The sequence below is a fragment of the Lissotriton vulgaris genome, chromosome 3_1 (assembly GCF_964263255.1).
Source record: "Lissotriton vulgaris chromosome 3_1, aLisVul1.2, whole genome shotgun sequence".
NCBI classification, from domain to species: domain Eukaryota; kingdom Metazoa; phylum Chordata; class Amphibia; order Caudata; family Salamandridae; genus Lissotriton; species Lissotriton vulgaris.
This window is the reverse complement of record NC_141689.1, coordinates 1,541,937,229-1,541,957,535: the sequence shown is the minus strand read 5'-3', so window position 1 is coordinate 1,541,957,535 and position 20,307 is coordinate 1,541,937,229. Positions and strand designations below refer to the sequence as shown.

Below are 20,307 nucleotides of genomic sequence, written 5' to 3'. Positions count from 1 at the left end.
ACTAAAAGGACAAAAACAATGAGGAAGATAACCTTCAGAATCTTCACCTCTCAATTCCCAAGTGCACTTTATATTTTGCCCAAAATGTTCTATCCCTCTATTGATGTTCTATCCCTCTATTTCATCATCAACAGCATGCAAGTCTTTAAAAGCTTCTCATATATTTTTAATCTGCTCTTATATCTTCACCAATGTATCAGGGCTTTCTTTTTTGTATCAACTTTTATAGAGTCAACATTTTCTTACTTTAGCCATTTGGTGCCTGCTGCCTGTATCTGGTCATGTCTAGGGTGGGTGACAGGCTGTCCAAGCCACATGCAATAGGAGCTTATGTGTGGCCTGATGGGCCTTCCTGAGAGGATGGGAGGGAGGAGCTGGACCCAGCCTCACTTACGCCTGAATAGGCTGTGTCCTATCCCCACACAAGGGGTTTCCTAACCCTCCCCTGTAGTGAGTCTAGAGTCAGAGAAGGAAGGGAGGTCCGCTCTGCACTTTAAAGGCATTTCTTTGACGTCTACCCCACTTCAAAGGCAGAGCTGGATATGAGTATTGGAACTCTGACACCACCACTTCAGTGCACTTCTGGACCTGTGAAGACTCTGTCAGGATGACGGACTGCTGTGCTGCTGAAGAACTGCCACTCCGCTGGACTGCTGCTACACTGGACCACTGCCTTGCTTTTTTGCCCTGCTGCATGCTATTCCCTTGGTTGGGTGATAAAGACTGGACCTGCATCAGTTGAACCCATCATGACTCCAAGGGCTAGCTAGGTGGCCTACTGATCTGAAGTCTCAGGGACATAAAAGACTTCCAACCACCCTGCTTCTGCACCTGGACTCTGCCATCTGTAAGTCTGCCCTGCCAAGTGGTGGGCCCAGTCCTGGACCTTTGTAAGTGGGCCTTGGGTGTTTCCTGCAGCAGAACCCATGCATCTTCTGTTGAAATGGTGCATCACCACTGCTGCACAGATCAGATCTGGCCCATTGCCTCTGTTGCTTCGATCAGAGCCCGTGCATCTCCTTTGTTGCATGGCTCAGTACCAATGCATGGCTGCCGTTGCATAGACCAGAACCAGCACATCACCTCTACTACATAGATCGGACTCAATGAATTGCCTTTGGAATCTCCCCTGTGCGATGCTCCTCCCAGTGCAAGGTCTTTGCATGCCTGATAATAGCCGCCTTGACGACGAACCTCTGCATCGCAGCTCACCCTTCATCAGAGCAGAATCATCGCCGCTGCTGGGTGGATCAGAACCGGCGCATCGCCCCGCTATGTGGATTAGGACCTGCAAAATGCCACTGCTGCATGGATCAGCACTGACGCATCTGCGATGTCGACGCAACCAGGATTAAGGTACTTTTGTTCAGCGTGCTTTACTAGGTCCCTGTATCCAGCCTGTGCTCCATCGCGATTGGCCTGAACTTTTTGCTTTGTCCTGGTCCAGTGCGACCAGATATCGCAAATAGGCACTTATTTCTTCAAAGTGCTATTTTACAGTTTATTCTTTACAAATACATATCGCAAATTCTACTTATTGGATTTTTGTTGTTTTGGTCTTATTTCATTTATGAAGCCAAGTTATTTTTTTCTAACCTGGTGTTGAATCTCTTTCTGTGGTCTTTTTACTGTTGTACTGTTTGAAGTGTTGCACAAATACTTTACACATTGCCTTTAAGTTAAGTTTCGCAGCTCTGTGCCAAGCTGACATAGGATGAGCGCTGGTTAATTTAGGGTTTGCCTGTGTCCTACACTGACTAGGATTCTGGCTGCTGCTTGACTAGGGCTCATACTGCAGTCAATCTACAACCCAATTTCTAGCACAGCTCAAGGGATGGGACTTGGCGAAGATCAAAGGGATGCTGTCTAGATACAAAGAGCAGAGGCTGAGATGGACTGATCCGTCTGTTCATAGAATTTTGGAATGCCTAGCTTAAGGATCTCTTTGCTGCTGGCGCGGTGTTTGCGGCTGACAATGTGAATCTTTTGTTATAATTATACTTGGTCAGTTTAGTCAAATCTTGAGTAGATAGATAATGCGTGCTAGTTTGTAAGCACATCCAGATCCCAACACCGGAATATGTCACGTGCTTCACTGAAAGGAATCAGCCAATGGATGGTTGTGGAAGTGAGACTGACGTTGTCCAATCAGCAAATTGAGGCAGGCAGAGAGTATGCCAATGCCTGTTGACAGCTCACTGTAATCAGTTTTGAACCCTTCCAGGGTGTCCATGTGTGCATGTGTACACGAGTGTCATGTGGGCAGCGGATGTGGTGTGAGCAGGATTAACCCCACTGACAGACATGTGCCCACCTCAGTGCAGATGATTCTATCTGATGCTCAGGGCTACTCCTTCACATTGATTAGTATCTACGTATGATAGAAGGCTGCACCATGACGTGTGTATCCGTAGCTCTTGATTGCACGCAGCTGGCATCCCCTCCACTGTAAGTCACTGGCATGGCGATGATGCCTTACATTCAGGGTCAATGTAGGAAAATGGCATAGTAATGTGTATTTCACACTCTTGGGTATCATGGCATTATCAGCATGCGGGCCAGTTATGACTAGGAGACCCCTGGCACTCTGAGAGCGCCCCAGCCTAGCTGAGCATTGGATCTCATCCCTGGCAGACGTGTGTTTGAGCAGAACTCTGGCACCGCAGAGCAGCACCACAGGATGGCTGGCACATTGAGTATCATTTGAGCATCGCCCTAACACTGAGCACAGACCGCTGGAGCTCTGAGAAAGCCTCAGCCTTCCTCAGCATTGGCTCTCCTCCCCGCGAAATTATACTATAAACTTAGGTGACAGAGCTGGGCAGCATCACATGTATGCTGGCACACTGAGTGCGATAGTACCAGCATGTGGGAACTTTTAGCAGACCCCTAGCACCAGGCCTCTGGAACTCTGAGAGCGCCCTGGCCTATCTGAGCATCAGAGCTCATCCCTGGCAGTCTCGTGTTTGTAGCAGAACTCTGGCACCGCAGAGCAGCGCCACAGGACGGCTGGCACATTGAGCATCATTTGAGCATCACCATTGCAGGTTGGGCAGACATCTGGCGCTCTGAGAAAGCCTCAGCCTTCCTCAGCATTGGATCTCCTCACTGGCGGAATCGTACTACGAGCACAGGTGAGAGAGCTGGGCAGCATCACAGGCATGCTGGCACACTGATTGCCATATTAGCAACATCCGAGCACGGTTAGCAGACCCCTAGCTTTGTGAGCAGGCCTCTGGCACTCTAAGAAAGCCCCAGCCTATCTGAGCATCAGTGCTGCTCCCATCATACCATAAACATAGCTGGCACGGCTGGGCAGCATCACATTCATGCTGGCACATGGACCAACATAGTACCAGCATCTGGACACTTTTAGCAGACCCCTAGCATAATGACCAGGCCTTTGGAACTCTGAAAAAACATCAGCTTATCTGAGCACCAGCACTCCTCCCTGGCAGACTTGTGTTTAAGCAGAGCTCCGCACAACTGGCTGGGTGGCATATTGGGCACCATATTAGCAAGACAAAGGGCTATATAATTGGGAGAATAGACTCATTTCTGGTAGAAGGTTTAATGAACAATTACCTGGCAGAGGATCAGTAATGAGCATTCAAAATTGGCGTCATTTCCCAATGGATTTTAAATGGGTATTTTCCAGCAGACACTTTATATCAGATGGATGTATGACGTTACAACGCATACTTTTACTCCGCATACCATTACAACGCGGTATTCACAACGCATACCACTACAACGCATAGCGCTTTGGGGTGCTGGATAGTGGTAAGTATAATTTACTATTCTAACTCCAGTCCCCGTGGACCCTAGGGAAGGTGTTGGATAGTAAATTAAACTTACCTCTTATCCTAGAGCGCCCCCCAGCGCTATGCGTTGTAATGGTATGCGTTGTAATGCCTGCGTTGTAGTGGTAGTGCGTTGTAAAAAATGCGTTGTAACAGGTGAATACCTATCAGATAGTTGTTGCTTCTCTCTTGGTACCAACGAATTTGCCGGTTGGGTGTCCAGTGTTTGCAAATCATATTTCTGACTCATTTATTTTTCAACAGTCTTCTGCCAGGAAACACCCCCTTCCTCAAAATCATAGTCTTGTGGTAGAGACTTGTACAGCTTGACCCAGCACTGGCCAGACACAAGGACCAGATTACGGTTATCTTCAAGTCACTCCATTGGCTCCTGGTCAAAGAGAGATCCCAATTTGATAGCCTTAGTCCTGTCCATATATCTGTCCATGGACAGGCTCCTAGCTATATAACCAAAGTATCCTGAGTAGACATCTGAGATCTGCTAACCAGAAGAGTCCAACCACCCGCTCTCCAAGTTTCAAGGATGTGGCAAAAGATCCGGACACGTGCCAGGCCTGACGCTCTCTAGGCCTCCTACGCCCAAGAAACCCAAGGCATTGACTTCTAATTAGAACTGTTGTCCACCACCCGGCCCAAGCATCTGTCCTATCTTTCTGTTTACCTTTTATCTCATAGCGCCCTGACGCAGCACTAATGGGCTATGTTTAGCTCTTCGAAAACCTAAGTAGTTGTGTTGTCAGTGCTCAGTAATGTGACATGTTCATGCGTCTGCTGACCAGTTATACCGCTTGTTAGAGGGGGGGGGGGGTGTTGAGGTACAGCAGCCCCTGCTCTGAAGTCTCTGCCATCAATGAACATCCCAGACTGCCTCTTTAGACCGAGGTGCTGTCACTTGGGGTTCCAGGTGCTTCATAGACCTGTGGAACCAGCTCTGTGGGAGAGACAGGGAGGAGCTGGTATGATGAAACGTACCCTACACAAGGACACCCCTGAGAGGTGTTTATTGTCTGTAACTACCGGGATTTCTTACCTTCGGAAACAGAGGCAGTGAGTGGAGCTCCCTGCAGGGCTCAGTGGGGGGTTCTACTTGAAGACTGCGCCCACCTCCAGCGCCCCCAAAAGAGATGGAACTTCCTGTCCGGATTCTTAAGGTTATTATAGGGAATTAAAGTTGCAACTTCCTCTCCCAAACTGCTACCCTTACGTTTCTGAGATATGACATCACAGGTTTCTAATGAGAAATTATTTCCTTTTACTGTTAAAAGTCTATTATTAAGAATACATTCCAACCATGGAAAGCACAGAGGAAATATCCGTTTTTTAGTTATTCCTTATAAAAATGATATATCATGCCCTTAAATTATGAGAACGAGGTTTGAGAGAGTTATTTAAAGTCGGGTTGAATGTGTGAATGTAACTGTTCTTTTGTAAACTAAAATCGCCGGTATATTCTAACATGAGAGATGCTTAGAATTGTAGGCACAGAGTCATATAGAGACAGAGATAAAGAATTGCCTACAAACACTTGCACTCACGTAGAGAAATGGCAAATATAAATAACGTATTAAACGGGTGTTCGCATTAACTATTTACTATGTTGGATCCAAATGTGTGAAAGTAAATATTTTATTGTAAATACAAATGGGTGTTTTAAATACATACATGCGCAGATGTATAGGCATACAGTGATACAGAGAAAGATACAGATGCGCCTCGAGACCCTCACCAGTGATTTGCCGCGCTTTTCAAATCCCTTCAATTGATCTGCGCGCGCTCACAAACACTCTTAATGTTACGATTACTAGTATAATCCCAGTTCATCCTTCATTTTAGGAAGAAAGGTACGGGCGACACAGCCACTGGATCAGCCTGGGGTCTCTTCCACGGATTTCCCACGGGCCCCTCTCTCTTTGGTCTGCTCTACGGTATTTCCTCCAGGAATTTCCCAGATGTCTAGGGGTCTTTCCCAGAGGATGACACCTGGCGCTGGTCACTCCTCGCCCGCCCCTTTTAGTGACGTCACTCTCCACCGGGCTCGATCTCATGCGCCTCTTCAGGGTATATAACCTCTGTCAGGAGAGAGACACATCAGCCAGCACCAGAAGCTCACCTGCCCTCAGCACCGGAGAGAGCGGGGCCGAGCGAACCACTGTCGCAGGACAGAGACAAAAGAGACCCCTCTCAGGTCGACAGAGATAGACTGCGGGGCACAGGAGATCCACCTCGAAAGACAGAGACTGCTTGCAGAGACGGGAAACTTCTCTCAGGACAGAGGCAGACACCAGCGCAGAGCATGCTTCAATGCGCCTTCCAGGTGAGCCCACGCTACAGACATCAGGTTTTGGCAGCTTTGATGGTTGGATTTGTTTATTTTTCGTCTGCTTGGGGGGCATAATTTGTTTTCATAGTCCACTTAGATTGGCTGAAAGCCTTTCTCTCTATCTCACTTCGTTTTTATAGAGGGATATCTTCTAAAATACAATAGACAGCGCATTTACTTATTAGAACATGTATGTGGCTATATTACTGCTTTCACGTTTATTTGCTTTTTTCACCTTGGCATTCTGATGCTTTTTATGTACTTTTTATATTCTCATACTTCTCTAGTATTTGTTTGGTTTCTCAATATATGTTTGTGAATAGGAGAGCCCCTTTTATTCTTACCTTGCCACGTGTTTTAATATCACCAGTTCTGAGAACCATTCGCCATGTGTTTCTGTGATGTTCATAATATGGGCGTCTCTGTCTTCCGTGAACATTGCAGAAGCATCCTGGGTAGTTAAGGTCTGTTGTTATAAGATGTTCGCCAATAGAGGCTGTTATCATACAGCATAATCCTCAGAAATACGACAGTAATATTTAAAAGCGTCTTGGGGTTTTGCTGCAGTCCTGTTGTTTGTAGCGCTGCTGCTGTTAACAAGCACAGCCAGTGAAGCATAAACTGCTGGTTAAAATGCAGAATTAGCAGCAAGAGATTGAACCGAAAGGAGTTTGGGACGTTATTGTAAGTATTTGCTTCCCAGAGTAGGAGTAAAAATGCACAAAGCTTGATACATAGTGCCTCGGTGGTGCACTGTGGCCCAAGAGACATTGGGCCTTATTTATGAAGACCTTGCGCTGCCGGTGCGTCACTTTTAAAATGGGAAAAAGTGACGCACCGGTGGCGCAAGGCCTTCATAAATAAGACCCATTGTCTTTCTCGCATCTACGGCAGGAGCAAAGTAAAGTTTTATACTGTGCCAGCTGATATCATGCTTCACACCGCTTCTCTGCCAACATCCAATCAGAATGCTTGCACCATAACAGATACCCCTGTTGTATGTGGTAAGGCGCTGGCATCATATGACAGTCTGTTGGCATCACAGGCCAAAAGACCAGCATCATTGGACATGGTGCTGCGATCAGATGTATGCCAATTTAAGGTGCTGGCATAATACACCAGAATTGTTCCTATAATGCCGGGGTACTTTCATCATATGTCAGTTCCCTGACTTCATATGCCAAGGTGCTGGCATCATTTATCAGAGTCCTACCATCATACGTGTTGCCATGTGCAAGCATCATATGTTAGGGTGGTGCCTATCATACCTGGGCGCTGCCCTGCTTTTGCTCCCCCCCCCTGTGATGGAGTGGCTGTAGTGCCAGTCCTGCAGCTCATATGCGAGTCTATGGCTGTTTATACTCCATGCTCTACCTGCTGATATGTCAGGATATGTGCCATGCTAGGACAGCTCATGTTCCAACCTTGAATTGCTTATATGCCAGGCTGAGAATGCTCATGTGCCAGGCACCAGTCACTCGTTTGCTAGGGTGACCAGATTCTCAAAACAAAAAACGGGGACAGGTCATAGACATAGAAGTAGGACTACTGTTTGCAGTAACCATCGACATAAAAGTAGGACAAGTTCAAAACTGTCATAGACATAGAAAAAGGACTACAATGACAGCTCCCTCCACCGACGGAGATGAAGCATTACAGACGACAAATCAGAGGTCTTTTATTACTACTTGCAAGTCCCTTTGTGACTACCAAAATTCATAAACTTTTGGCCTAAGGTTACATTGTGAATCATGCCCAAAGTACTGACGCTGTTCAGACCAAGTACAAATCAGCTTGAAGTGCATATTGTCACTGCACTCTAGCACTAAGCAGTGAGCCCGCTCGTGTGGACCTCCCCATTCTGCTTGCTTACAAGGCCAAACTCAAGTTGAATTTGGGCAGGAGAGGTGTGGCGAGGCAAACGGAAGGGCTGCCTGTAGATCTTAAGAATGTACAGAATGAGTGATTCCATTGTATTGCCTCTTGGCCACACACACACACACGAGTCACACCCACGCACAGACTTGCACATAGCGGCCATCAGTGAAACGTGCACACAACATGCATGGCACAGCACCTTTCACAGGCCGGCTGATGTAACCTGATTTCTCTGTGCTGGTTAGATACTCACTTGACACTGCTTACTAATGCCACTATACATGATCAATCTTCTCCCACATAATTTCTTATTAGTAGCGTAAGGCTGTCGGCCGCGCGGGATCTGACCAAGTAAGTGTGTGCATAAGCATCACAGGGCCCGAGGCTGGCTTGCCCAAAATGCTAGGGGAGGCGTGCTCCAGTCTGCCCCGGTCAGTTTTCACTTCACTTCACTGTGGCGCGCCAACAGCCCAACTGGGCTTTAGTTGGATGATAGGTAATTAAATTAAGAGCTTACAAGATGCTTGTAGGTGTCTCGCGAAGGTGGTGCCCGTGTATGTGAAGGCGGCTGATACCCAGATGTATACCTGTGGTACATGACTGCTAGCTAAACTGAAGATGAAGTGCATTAAAAACACACTAATTATTGGAGCGTGTGGGTGGGAAATAGAGCAGGACGTTTATTTTGTATATTAACTCATTTGTGCTGAGCGGCCTCAAGTTAAACAGGCCATTCCTTAAAGAACTTTGAAACAAATGTCTAAGTGTTGCGAGAGACTCGTTTTTAAAATTATAAAAACTACAGCGCACTAGCAGTTTGCTATACTTGAGACTTCCCTGCGCCTCCAGGTGCGTTGCTTCAGCTGAAACTTTTTTTGTTTCTCAAATGTAATTTATTGTAATATATTTCCCTCTCTTCATTGCTTGATTTTGCTCACTAAAAAGTGTCACTCATAATTACATTGAAAATATGAAAATGTTACACATAGCAATATAAAACCTTGGCTGCCATGGCTGCTTAGTCCTGCTCGCAAAGGACTACCGTCCGATTTTCGGAAAATTAGTGTTTGCAAAGTCTAATTCGGCCGGGACATTTCAGATGAAGATATTAAACAACATTAGGGCAAGCATTTAACCCTGGTTCAAGTCATTTATACCTTCCTGGATATGCACTTTCCATCACCAAGGTTGATCCTAACACGTAGGTGGCGCTGCGTTGTACAAAGAGAAGGGAAATCCTGGGAGAAAGGCTCTCTCTTCAAAGGATTTCCCTTCCTGCTACAACGCTCAGCTCACCTACGTGACATCACGTTAAGAAAAGAGAGCATGCGAGCGTCTGCTCAACCGAAACACCAATAAAAAACCGGGACATTTCTATGTTTACCCCGGACACGGTTTAAAAACCCGGACATTTCACTGACTTGGAGAAAAGTGTCGGGACACCGGGACATTTCTCCAAAAACGGGGACCGTCCGGGGAAAACCGGGACGTCTGGTCACCCTATCGTTTGCCAGTCGTGGACTGCAGTTTGACAGATTGCACTTGCTAGCTGTGAAAACCCTCAGATCGCTCCTCTGTTATTCCCCCTTCTCTGTCCTCTTCTCCTTCTTGACTCTGTTGCCTTGTGTTCCTCTCTTTTAGCCCCGTCCACTCGCTTCCATGTTCTTAGACAATGAAACAACTTGGCTAATATTGCTTTCTCCCTTCTTCCAGAAACCACACGCCATCCTCAGGCTGTCCAGGCAGGTGCACACAGCGGCGGTGGAAGGTAAGTGTCTGTGTGCGCTCACTGCTCTTGGTTTGAGTTCCCGCTGTATTTTTTGTGCGCAGTTAGTGGTTCTGGTGTCCCTTCTTCTGGTCTGAGACCTCTCTCTATATCTTGGTCCCAGTTACTGGTTCTGGAGTCACTCTCCCTGCTCTGATGCCGCTCAGTATACCCCGGGCCCAGTTACTGGTTCTGATGCCACTCTCCTTGTACCCGGACTGCTCTGTATCCCATGGGCCCAGTTACTGGTTCTGGTATCACTTACTTTGACCTGGGTCCCTAATGCCACTGGTTTGAGTCTGCTATCAGTCTAGAACTCCAAGAGTCCTGGGTAATGATTGTCCCATGTAAACATCATCTGGTTCTGGTCCGGATCAGCTGGATTTGTGCCTGATGCCAGCCCAGAATGCCTGTAGTTCTGATCCTGTCTCTTCTCTTCATTCAGTGCTGGAGGGGAGCCCCCTGGAAAAGGCGGTCACTAGCAGCTTTGCTTCCTTCATACATGGAGTCCAGACAGATCACCTGTCCCAAACCGTGCGGCACCGAAGTAAGCGTATGATCCTGGACAGCGTCGGCGTTGGACTGGTGGGAAGCACGACCCATGTGTTCAACATCGCCCTGGGATACTGCCAGGTAAGAGAAGACATTGAACTCACTAAGCAACGCACCATGCAGAACAATTAAAAACCCTTTTTACGCCAAGAGTGTGACTATACTCCTGTGGTTGTGCCATGCAAAACTGCTTACAGACTTTAGTGGTTCAGGATCACCATAAGATTTTACCAGGATATTCAAATCTTGGATCGAACCAAGCAAATCACCATGAACCCCTTGGCTATTAAATAACCCTCTAGAATAATAGGGTTAAATAACCCTCCAGAATAATAGGTAAGAAGAGAGAAAGACCAAGTCACACCATGAATTACTCATCCACCATGAAATACTCATCCACTAATCACAGCCCAGGCTGCCTTCAGATGCAAAGCAGCTAATGTCTTGAGACACTGGCAGGACTGCGAGCATGGACTAGGGTACCCAAATAAACATTAGGAACTCTGGTCCCCTAAACAACTGTCCTTCAGAAACACTGCATCTACTCGCAGAGACCCCTTGTCTGCTCATGTGTTTCTTCTAATAGATCCCACCACCTGTCAGGTGAATCATCCTGTCTTTAGAGTTGAATAATCCACATTCCCCAAATCTCCGCTGTTTCTTTATTAGGTTTCTAGGTGAACTTTCTATTCCTAACTTAATTCTATTTCCAACAGGACATGTACTCCTTGTCTGCCATCAGCTCTGTGTATGGAAGGAAAGGATTGAGACTCCCACCTACGCTGGCTGCATATGTCAATGGAGTAGCGGTAAGGATTTTGAGAGCGGGCTATCACTTTATCCCTCAAGCATACACTAAGAACAATGAGTTTATGAGAATTTTACTTAAATGCTGTCTCCTCCAATGTTCAATTCTGTCTGTTTCCACTTCTGTAAAGAGTCTGTATTGGGCAATGGCTCAGTCACTCAACCAAATCTTAGAATGTGGATCCTACACTTCTGTAAATTGTTTCCATAGGTCGATGACACAAGCTCTCTGCTTAACATCACTTCTGACACACCCTTCTTTAAGTACCTTCTAATCCTCTACTCCTCTTTTAACAGAGTCACTCCATGGACTTCGATGACACTTGGCACCCTGCCACCCACCCGTCAGGTGCTGTGCTGCCAGCTCTAATGGCTGCCTCCCAGATGTTGCCCGTGGGATTCCGACCCAGCGGCTCAGACTTCCTGTTAGCATTCAACGTGGGCATTGAGGTGCAAGGAAGACTCATGCGTTTCTCCAATGAAGCCAGCAATATCCCTAAAAGGTTTGTATGATACCCACAAAGGGCAGAAACATCCCATGACCAACACTCGATGCCCACAGGGGGCGCAGTATCTCCCGGGCATGGTTATGATGTACGATGTATGAAAAGGGTAGAAATATTCCATGTGTAATGTATGAGAACCCTAAAGAGGGGGTGTGCTATGATATGTGCCGATTGGCACATAGGGCAGAAATATCCCTAAGAGGAACCTATCATGCAAACAAAATCATGTATGTGGATAGCACACAATACAAAGTAAATATGGTAAAGTACATTTTTCTGCTCACTGTAACTAGATTATTTATATCTGTCAAATGATTGATTAGATCCTATTATAGTTTCTCTGTTTCCTTGTACTACATAATAGCATTAATGGCTGATATGCTTTTAGTATATTTCCGTAGTTCGCACTTATTGTTAGAATTTCCCCTCTTTTAAATCAATTTTGGTATTATCCTTATTCCATGTCTGACACCGATCTTTCTATTTCCTTCAGGTTCCACCCTCCTTCTGTTGTTGGCACCATGGGCAGCGCTGCTGCTACAGCAAAACTCCTTTCACTGAATGCAAAACAATGTGCCCATGCTTTGGCGATCGCTGTCTCTCTGGCGGGAGCACCTATGGCCAATGCTGCAACTCTTGCCAAGCCTCTCCATATTGGCAATGCGACCCGCTTTGGGATGGAAGCAGCACTTCTGGCCGCCCGTGGGATGGAAGCCAACCCACTTATCTTGGACGATGTGCCAGGCTGCTCAGGGTTCAGTGCTTTTTATGGTGACTACCAGCCCTCGTCCCTGGCAATGCCAGATCAAGATTACAGCTTTCTCTTGGAGAAGCAAGACATCGCCTTCAAGAGGTTCCCAGCTCACTTGGGCATGCACTGGGTGGCAGACGCTGCCATCTCAGTCAGAAACCGAGTCACCAATATAACGGGCTCCTTTAACCCTGCTTCCATCCGCGCTGTCCTTCTGAGGGTCCCAGTCTCCAAGTATATCAACAGGCCCTTCCCAGAGTCTGAGCACGAGGCACGACACTCCTTCCAGTTCAACGCCTGCACTGCCCTTCTGGATGGCAAGGTGGGCATTTCTTCCTTCAGTGAGGACAGCCTTAGTAGACCAGATCTGATCAACCTGTTGAGGAAGGTGGTGGTGGAGCACCCTGAAGACAATGTGGCCAACTTTGACAAGATGTATGGGGAAGTGGTGCTGCTCCTGGAGAGCGGAGAGATCGTGACTGGCAGATGTGATACCTTCTATGGACACTGGAGGAAGCCCCTCAGCCAAGAATCGCTCCATGAGAAGTTCCTCTCCAATGCTACCCATGTGCTCCACCAGGACCAGGCACAAGAAATTATTGAGGTGGTGAAGGAGATAGAAAGCCTTACAGACTGTTCACAACTGGCATCCTCTCTGCAGTAAACATGTTCAATTAAAATTAATCCCTCTCACAAAGTGGTAGTAAAACTTTAAATGAACTACAGGTGCAATCAACTTTATTGTAACTAGTTTTACAAATATTGAAAATTTACTCAGGGAGAGGGACTTTAGCGATACACTGTATAAAACGACGAGAGTCAATAATGTCCTCTCCTATCATGAAAGGAACTGTTATGTCTCACAGTACAGTGAGGTCCCCTTTTAACCAAAACAATACAGAAGCATCTGGCTGGCAAGAAACAGTATGCTTACGTTTCCCATAACCTCATTAGTACTTTGCAAGAGCTGTAAAATGCAAGTTGTATTTATTGTTATTTAATTTTTGTTTATTTAATATTCAGTGAAATATCATGTCTCTTTTTCCAGTGGCCAAATATAGGAAGAGCGGGATCTGCAGGTTTACTCTAGTACTGAATTGTCCCTCTGCTGCGCTCTCTCATGTGTACTTTTATGTAAAAAAAAGCACAGGACAAAATAAGTCACTCCAAGAACTTTTTATTTCAATCTCTCATGTTTTGTCAGTGAAAAGTATTTTGTGCTTTCTGTGGTTATTTATTTAATTTTGAATAAAGTCTCTGAATTCATTGTACAGTGACTGTAATTTTTGATGTGTGCAGAAGCTGACATTTTAGATGCTGACTTACTGGGTGGCCACGGCTTGATGACAGTGAGACTGGATTCTCTCACATACAGACCTTACATATGAAACTCTATTTTTCAGCTGATGCTCAACATGCTGGCCCTCCTACTAGAGTTTTACAATCTTCCCTGTTTTAGAAACTTCCCTTACATGCGCAAATACTCACATAACAGTCAGAATATACATATTTGGACAAGTACCAAAGAGTGATCCGATCATCGGCACACCTTTTAAATGTTCACATTTTTCATCTGTTGCCATCCAGTTTGCACCACTGTGGAAGTTCTCAATCTCCAGTGTTCAAACTCTGGTGCCATGTGCGCTGGAAGGTGGGGCATATTGTTAATAAACATGTGGGAAATACACAGAAAATCATACATTTTGCCAACCAACTGCGTGACCCACTCCACTCAGTGAAACATACTGACCAATGTTTAGAAACACCATTTTGTAAAAACCTACTTTTGACAAAGAGAGGTGGGAGGTGGAGTTTGTTGCTCCTCTCCCACATGTATTTCTGATGAGATTGCCGCCTTTTTTCTGTATTTAATTCTTCATCTCTATTGAGCTATGTTGGGAAAATACAGGAAGAATTTGGATCCTAAACTGCAGGTGACTCTAGTCAGACAATTATACGTTCTCCTGTATGTGGATGATTTGTTAATTTATTTCTTGTAAGCCAGCATCTCTAATACTACTTTAACTTAAGAAGCATAACATTCTGGGCATTTTATTTACAGGATGTGAAATTTTGAGATGAGTATTATTTGGTGTTTAGCTTGTGGTGAAACTACGGATTATTATTGGAGATCTTCTCAAGCTTTGAATTAAATACTTTAATTTTAAAATATCTGGATATTTGGCATAGACTGATGGTGGATCTACACCCTTACTGCCTCCTATTACAAAGTTTTGCTGTATGTATAAAGGAATAACAAAAGTTAAAACCCTTTTAATTAGTACATAGAGGGCCAGATGTACAACTGTTTTTAGCAGTCGCAAACAGGTAATACGGGCTATGTATTTTACTAACCCTGTTTTGTGAGTCGGTAAACTATTTCCGACTCACAAAATATGGTTTGGAATTTGCTATTTAGGAAGGGGCTTTTGGAGGGTGTCACTTCCTAATAGCTAGTCACCGGGGGATGTACAATTGTTTTGCGACTGGAATGCGGACGCAAAACAATTGTAGTTTACCACCTGCTTCAAGTAAGTGGTTAGCCAGTCTCAAACAGGAAGGGGTCCTCAGGGGACCCCTTCCCCTTTGAAGGTGATTGGTTCCCTGTACCACAGGGATTGCAGAATTACTCCAGCTTTTTGCTCAAGTAAAACTGTGACCATATCTATTGTGGGAAGGGTCAGATTTGAGTTTGTGAATTCTAACAATCTCAGTTGTTAGAAGGGGTTTAAAACGTTTCAAGGCAAACAATGCCGTGGCCCACTTACTCCCACCCTTAGCTTGTGGTTGACTAATGCAGGTTTTTCTGCACTCTTGGTGGAGAAATCTGCAGTAGTAAAAGCTTTTTTCTCTGTCAGGATTCCTTCTGAATCTGAGTAAATTCTTGACAGGTGTAAATAACTTTCTGCCATAAACAAATGTTTACAAAAGAAACAGTCTATGTGCTCATCCTTGTGTACCTATTTAGGTGTCCTGATGAAGGTTGCAGTCATGAGGAGTCTGGGACTGAAACAATATTGTTGTCATCTTTTGAACATACTTTGACAATTTACAACTGTGTAAGCAGCTGTGTGTTAGGATAGATTATAACAATCACTAAATACATTGGGGAACTAGCTAAGAAAACATTAGCTATTTTGAATATGGCTGGTGTGCACCTTAAACGTATCAGAGTTAATGAGGATATTGGATGCAAGTTATTTTCACATTTTGAAATGACTGACATTTTATAATGTAATTTTTCAGAAGTTTATTTTTTGGAAAATGTCTTGAAAAACATGTATATTGTCATTAAATATTGTGAGCTTTGGTAGATTTTACTATTTTTCACACTGGTATTGTGTTTTTGACAATGCTTAATTTACAGTAGTGGTTGCAGGTGGCCCACACCAGCATTCATTTTTGGGGAGTCACACTTACTTTTTCCTCAACATACTTTAACCTATAGCAAGAGAGAGAGATACACAAGGAGGAAAGAAAGAAGATATGAAAGGCTGAAAAACAGTGACAAAAGAAGGAAAGAGGGATAAAAAAGAACTGCAAAAGTGAGATAAAAAGGCAGGAAGTGTCTGGTGGTAGATTAAAGAGATATGATAAGGAATCAAAACAAGACAGCCTTGGTATTTAGCGCCCCAAACGTCTATAGTGCAGATCAAGGCCTTCAGAAAAAAACGTAGGGCTCTAGCACTTATTCTTATACAAATTAACCATTGCTTTTTGGGCTTTCTAAATAGTTACTATATTCCATTCAGAATGAACCCAGAATTGTTATGTAACTTCATTATTTTTTGACCCTAAACATTTGGGATGAATTTTATTTTTTAAGCATTTATAGGTAAGGCTGCCCAAATATGCTACAATCACAAATACATTCAATTATATCAAACCACTGAAGTAGTAGTAAAAACTTTATGCAGCCACGAGACCATAAAAGATGCTTAACACAAAAATCATTTAAAACCTATTACAATGTACAGTACAAACATTTAATGGACTCATTGTCGCACATCTTTCCTGATCTAAAAAGCAGCATAAATATAACATGACAGCATTGCAAACAAATTCCTACGTTAAATACTGTAAAAGTTTGAGGCTCATTTTAGTGGAACAACAAACAAGCAAACGTAAAATTAGGCATACAAATATTTTCCTAGGGACAGAATAAAAACTACACAAAACATAAAATGTAAACACGATTGCTGGCTAGTGCGGTACAGGAGCAGCACAATTGGGATGGGAACCAACTTCCCTGAGAGGGAGGAGCTACCAAAAAATAGACAAGGTTTAACCTAAAACGTGTTAAATAAAAACGGTGCTCAGGGTTAGGTATCCATTCCAGGTAAGATCCTGATCCAACCGGGAGGGCGATCTCCATGTGGTAGCTCACCGTTGCCATACCTGATTACTTTTTTAGAGCGGTTTAAATAACTATTGTAAAAAAAAAAGATTGAGTCAAGGCTTTTGAGTTACTATTAATTTCATTTGGTTAGTAAAAAAGCTGTGGCGCACCCAAGTCTATGAAAGATTTTCTAACATAGGTGAGCCTGGGGATAGTTTGGCCTTGATCTAAGGTAATACAACCAGAAGGGACAAGACAGGAAACATTAGCGTGGGTTGAGCTCCAGATATGAACCCAAAGTAGAAATAGGGCTAATTTAACTGTATACTCAATGTATGGCAAATTTACCTCAGCATGGGTGATATATTTAGAAGTACACATAGGAACTTCAGTTCTAATATTCTGGAAATAAATGTATTTTCTACAATTTGTAGATGGGTAGAATTTGTATACTCCCACCCCATAGGTGCCCAAAGAGAGACACTTGGCTTTATATAAAGTAATTAGGTCTCTTATTGGTTTGTGTTTGAGCTTTCAGGCAAACAAGAAAAGTGCACCAACCACATTACTCATTTTGAGCACCCTTTGAGTCAGTAGCATGTCCCAGTCCAAACTTACATTCATTAGGATCCCTAAGTAACTAAAATGTAGAACTTTTGCAATAGGAATCTCATCCATTATAAATGTGCGTGAGTGTCATGAATCTGCCTACCCCTTCTAATCTGTTCATGCCCCTACACATGACCTCCCCTTCAAATCTGTTCATGCCCCTACACATGACCTCCAAGACACATGTTATACACATGCCCTCTAGGCACATGTAGAATTCCCCATGTTGAAACCGGCCCCTGTCCCGTGCGCCCCGCACGCTTCATAGTCAGTGTGGTTTGGTGTATTTTACATTTATGCTTCGTGCCTTTTTATATTTGTTTTATGTTCAAACATGCCTTCAACTGTTCTTCAAATGTGAACCTTACGCTGGTCTTATGGCCGGGTCTCATTGTGTGCCTTTTATTTCAGGAGTTTTGGACATAGCACTAGTATTAACCTGAGACCTTGTGCTTGAAGGTCTTATCATTCTCTCCCCGCATCCCTCACACGCACCTTTTGGTGCGCATCCAAGGAGATTGAAGTCTCCGTCTTCACGCACGTTCTTGTGCGTAGCAGGGAGCGGCTGGGTGCGGTCCTGTATTTAAACCGCACCCAGCCTTCTGGAAGGCGCTTTGCCTTCAGTTTTCCTCCGGTGAAGGTCGCGTCTAGAGGCAGCTCAGCTGGAACTTACCTGATGGCATTTCGGTATCGGCAGGACTTCACATCTGCTAATCTTCAAGACGGTTCTTCCCTTCACCTCGGAACAAGAATCCTGAAAGACAAAAAGTTGAAAAGCTAAGTACTATAAATATTTAAAGGCGCCCTTCGCAAGAAAGGTCAACTATAATTTTTGGGAACTCTTAAACTTGCAGAAGAGGATGCAAAGAAGAGACTTTGGACATTTCTGATTAATGTAGATTATAGCATTTCGGATTTTGGTTTACAAAAGAATTGTGTGAGTTTGCTGTGAATAATCTTGATTTCTAGGGAAAGAGTGAATCTAGTTTTTGAGCCTAAAGTAAGGTGATGTGAAGAAAGGCATTTAGGATATTGTGCTTTTTGGTTTGTGCTTCTCTTTTATTTTATCACAAGAAAAGACAAGAACCCCCAGGATAAAGAAACAAGAAGTTATGTTCAAGTAAGTGATAGATACTAGTTAGGATAGTTTGCGAAGAGACAGTTAAAGATTTATAGTAATCCTTCCTTTTATTTTTTAGCTTACAACAACAACCTGACTTCACAAGCTGACCAACAATCCTAGAGGACGTCTGACGACTTCATTATCGCTACTTCAAAAAGAAATACTGGACGAAAGCCAACATTACACTGATCGCAGGTAGGGGAATATCCAAACACCCAGACAGACTAAGGTTTCAAGGAAAGTTAGTTAGAATAGTTAAATCATCCAAGAATAGTTAGGAGGATTCCTCTTTGATTAGATAATTAAAGTCTTTTGTGCTTGTTGCTTCGCAGGTCGACAGCAAGAGCAAAATTCTACATCTCAACGTCCAGTACAGGCCCTCCTCCCTAATCCCTAGTTTAAACCTTGCTGTTAAGAAATAGAACCAGTAAGATTTAGTTAGTGGTTTGGGAAGTTGGTCCCTTGCGTCTCTGCGGAATCATCTGCGTCATCCAAGAGGGCTTCTATCAAGGACAAGGTAAGGGACGACGTGGATTGGTCTGACAGAAGGCAAAGCCCACGTTGATAATTTCGCCCAGACGCAATGGACCAAGTCATCCTGCAGGAGTTAGCCACAGTGTTAGACTTAATTAGACAAGATAATGCTGCTTTACACAGAGACTTGTCCGCTCTTCAAGACTCTGTTCAACAGAAGTCAGTTCTGAAACCAGCCACTTTCCAGGGTTCATCCTCCAGTTCTGGTTCTCAAACACAGATCCAAGTTGTAACTCCGGTTCCAACCCCTTTAGCCCCACCTGAGAGATTTTATGGGGATTGTAACAAATTCTCAGTGTTCCTACAACAATGTCATTTACACTTTATAGCTAAAACTTCAGCCTTTCCTGATGATTCCTCCAGAGTAGCGTTTATGTTATCCTACATGGGTGGGGACGCAGCTCTTTGGTCAGTCCCCTTAGTGGAAAACGATGATCAGATTCTGTATAACTTTAAAAACTTTGAAAGGGCTTTGAAAAAGATATTTGCAAAACATCTTTTTGTTCAGTCAGCTGACAATGAGCTTTTAGGATTGAAGCAAGGAACATCAGATTTAGTACATTATATTTCAACTTTTAACCGTTTGGTTTTGGAAGCTGGATGGCCTTACCATAAAAGAGTCTCAATCTTCTACAGAGGATTGAAGGACGAGTTAAAGGATATGATAACTCAAATATTAGAGCCGCCTGAAGACATAAGTGAATTCATCGATTTAGTGGTTAAGTTGAATCATCGTATTTCTGAGAGAAAGGGAGAAAGAGGGAAGTCAGAGCATAAGTTAGTTTTCCTCAAGGAAAGGTCAGTATCAAACCGAGAAACAAGCTCTAAGACTGATACTGTAGAACCTATGCAAATAGGTTCTATCTGTGGTCCTTTATCAAAGGAGGAAAAAGAAATGAGACGGCGTTTAAATCAGTGCCTGTATTGTGGAAAGACAGGACACTTTGTAAAGGAATGCCCCACACGACCAAATAAGTTCAAGACTAAATCATCTGATTTAGCAATCACACAAGAAAAGACGGAAAACTAGAAAACTCGGTAAAGGAAGAGGTCAGTTTATCGGGTTTATTCTCTAGTTTGGCCTCAACTCTTCCTCCCATAGGTTGTAGACACTTTTCTATCCTAATAGAACTTCGAGGTTTGCTCCCTGATTCTCCCACTAGAAAGGTAGAAGCCATAATTGATTCAGGAGCTACAGGAAATTTTATTGATTCTCATTTCTTCCTCCAGTTAGGTTTTCAGTCTCTATTGAAGGACCACCCAGAAACCGTTAGAGCTGTTGATGGCAAGGAATTGACT

At 44.1% G+C, this 20,307-nt stretch overlaps 1 protein-coding gene across 1 annotated transcript; it reads left to right on the top strand.

Moving 5' to 3' along the window:
- The first annotated feature begins 6,117 nt into the window (after nucleotides 1–6,117).
- On the top strand, nucleotides 6,118–13,067 carry LOC147728153 (cis-aconitate decarboxylase-like). Its single transcript, XM_086963232.1, has 6 exons — nucleotides 6,118–6,138; nucleotides 9,736–9,790; nucleotides 10,233–10,420; nucleotides 11,056–11,148; nucleotides 11,444–11,649; nucleotides 12,146–13,067. The coding sequence occupies exons 1-6, from the start codon at nucleotides 6,118–6,120 to the stop codon at nucleotides 13,065–13,067; spliced, it is 1,485 nt and encodes a 494-aa protein (XP_086819358.1).
- Nucleotides 13,068–20,307: the final 7,240 nt, after the last annotated feature.

Bases quoted from the DNA above. Each gene is read 5' to 3' on its own strand.
- LOC147728153 (XM_086963232.1), top strand. From the start codon at position 6,118: ATGCTTCAATGCGCCTTCCAG. The intron at 6,139-9,735 runs GTGAGCCCACGC...CCCTTCTTCCAG, and splicing joins TGCTTCAATGCGCCTTCCAG to AAACCACACGCCATCCTCAG. The intron at 11,650-12,145 runs GTTTGTATGATA...TATTTCCTTCAG, and splicing joins GCCAGCAATATCCCTAAAAG to GTTCCACCCTCCTTCTGTTG.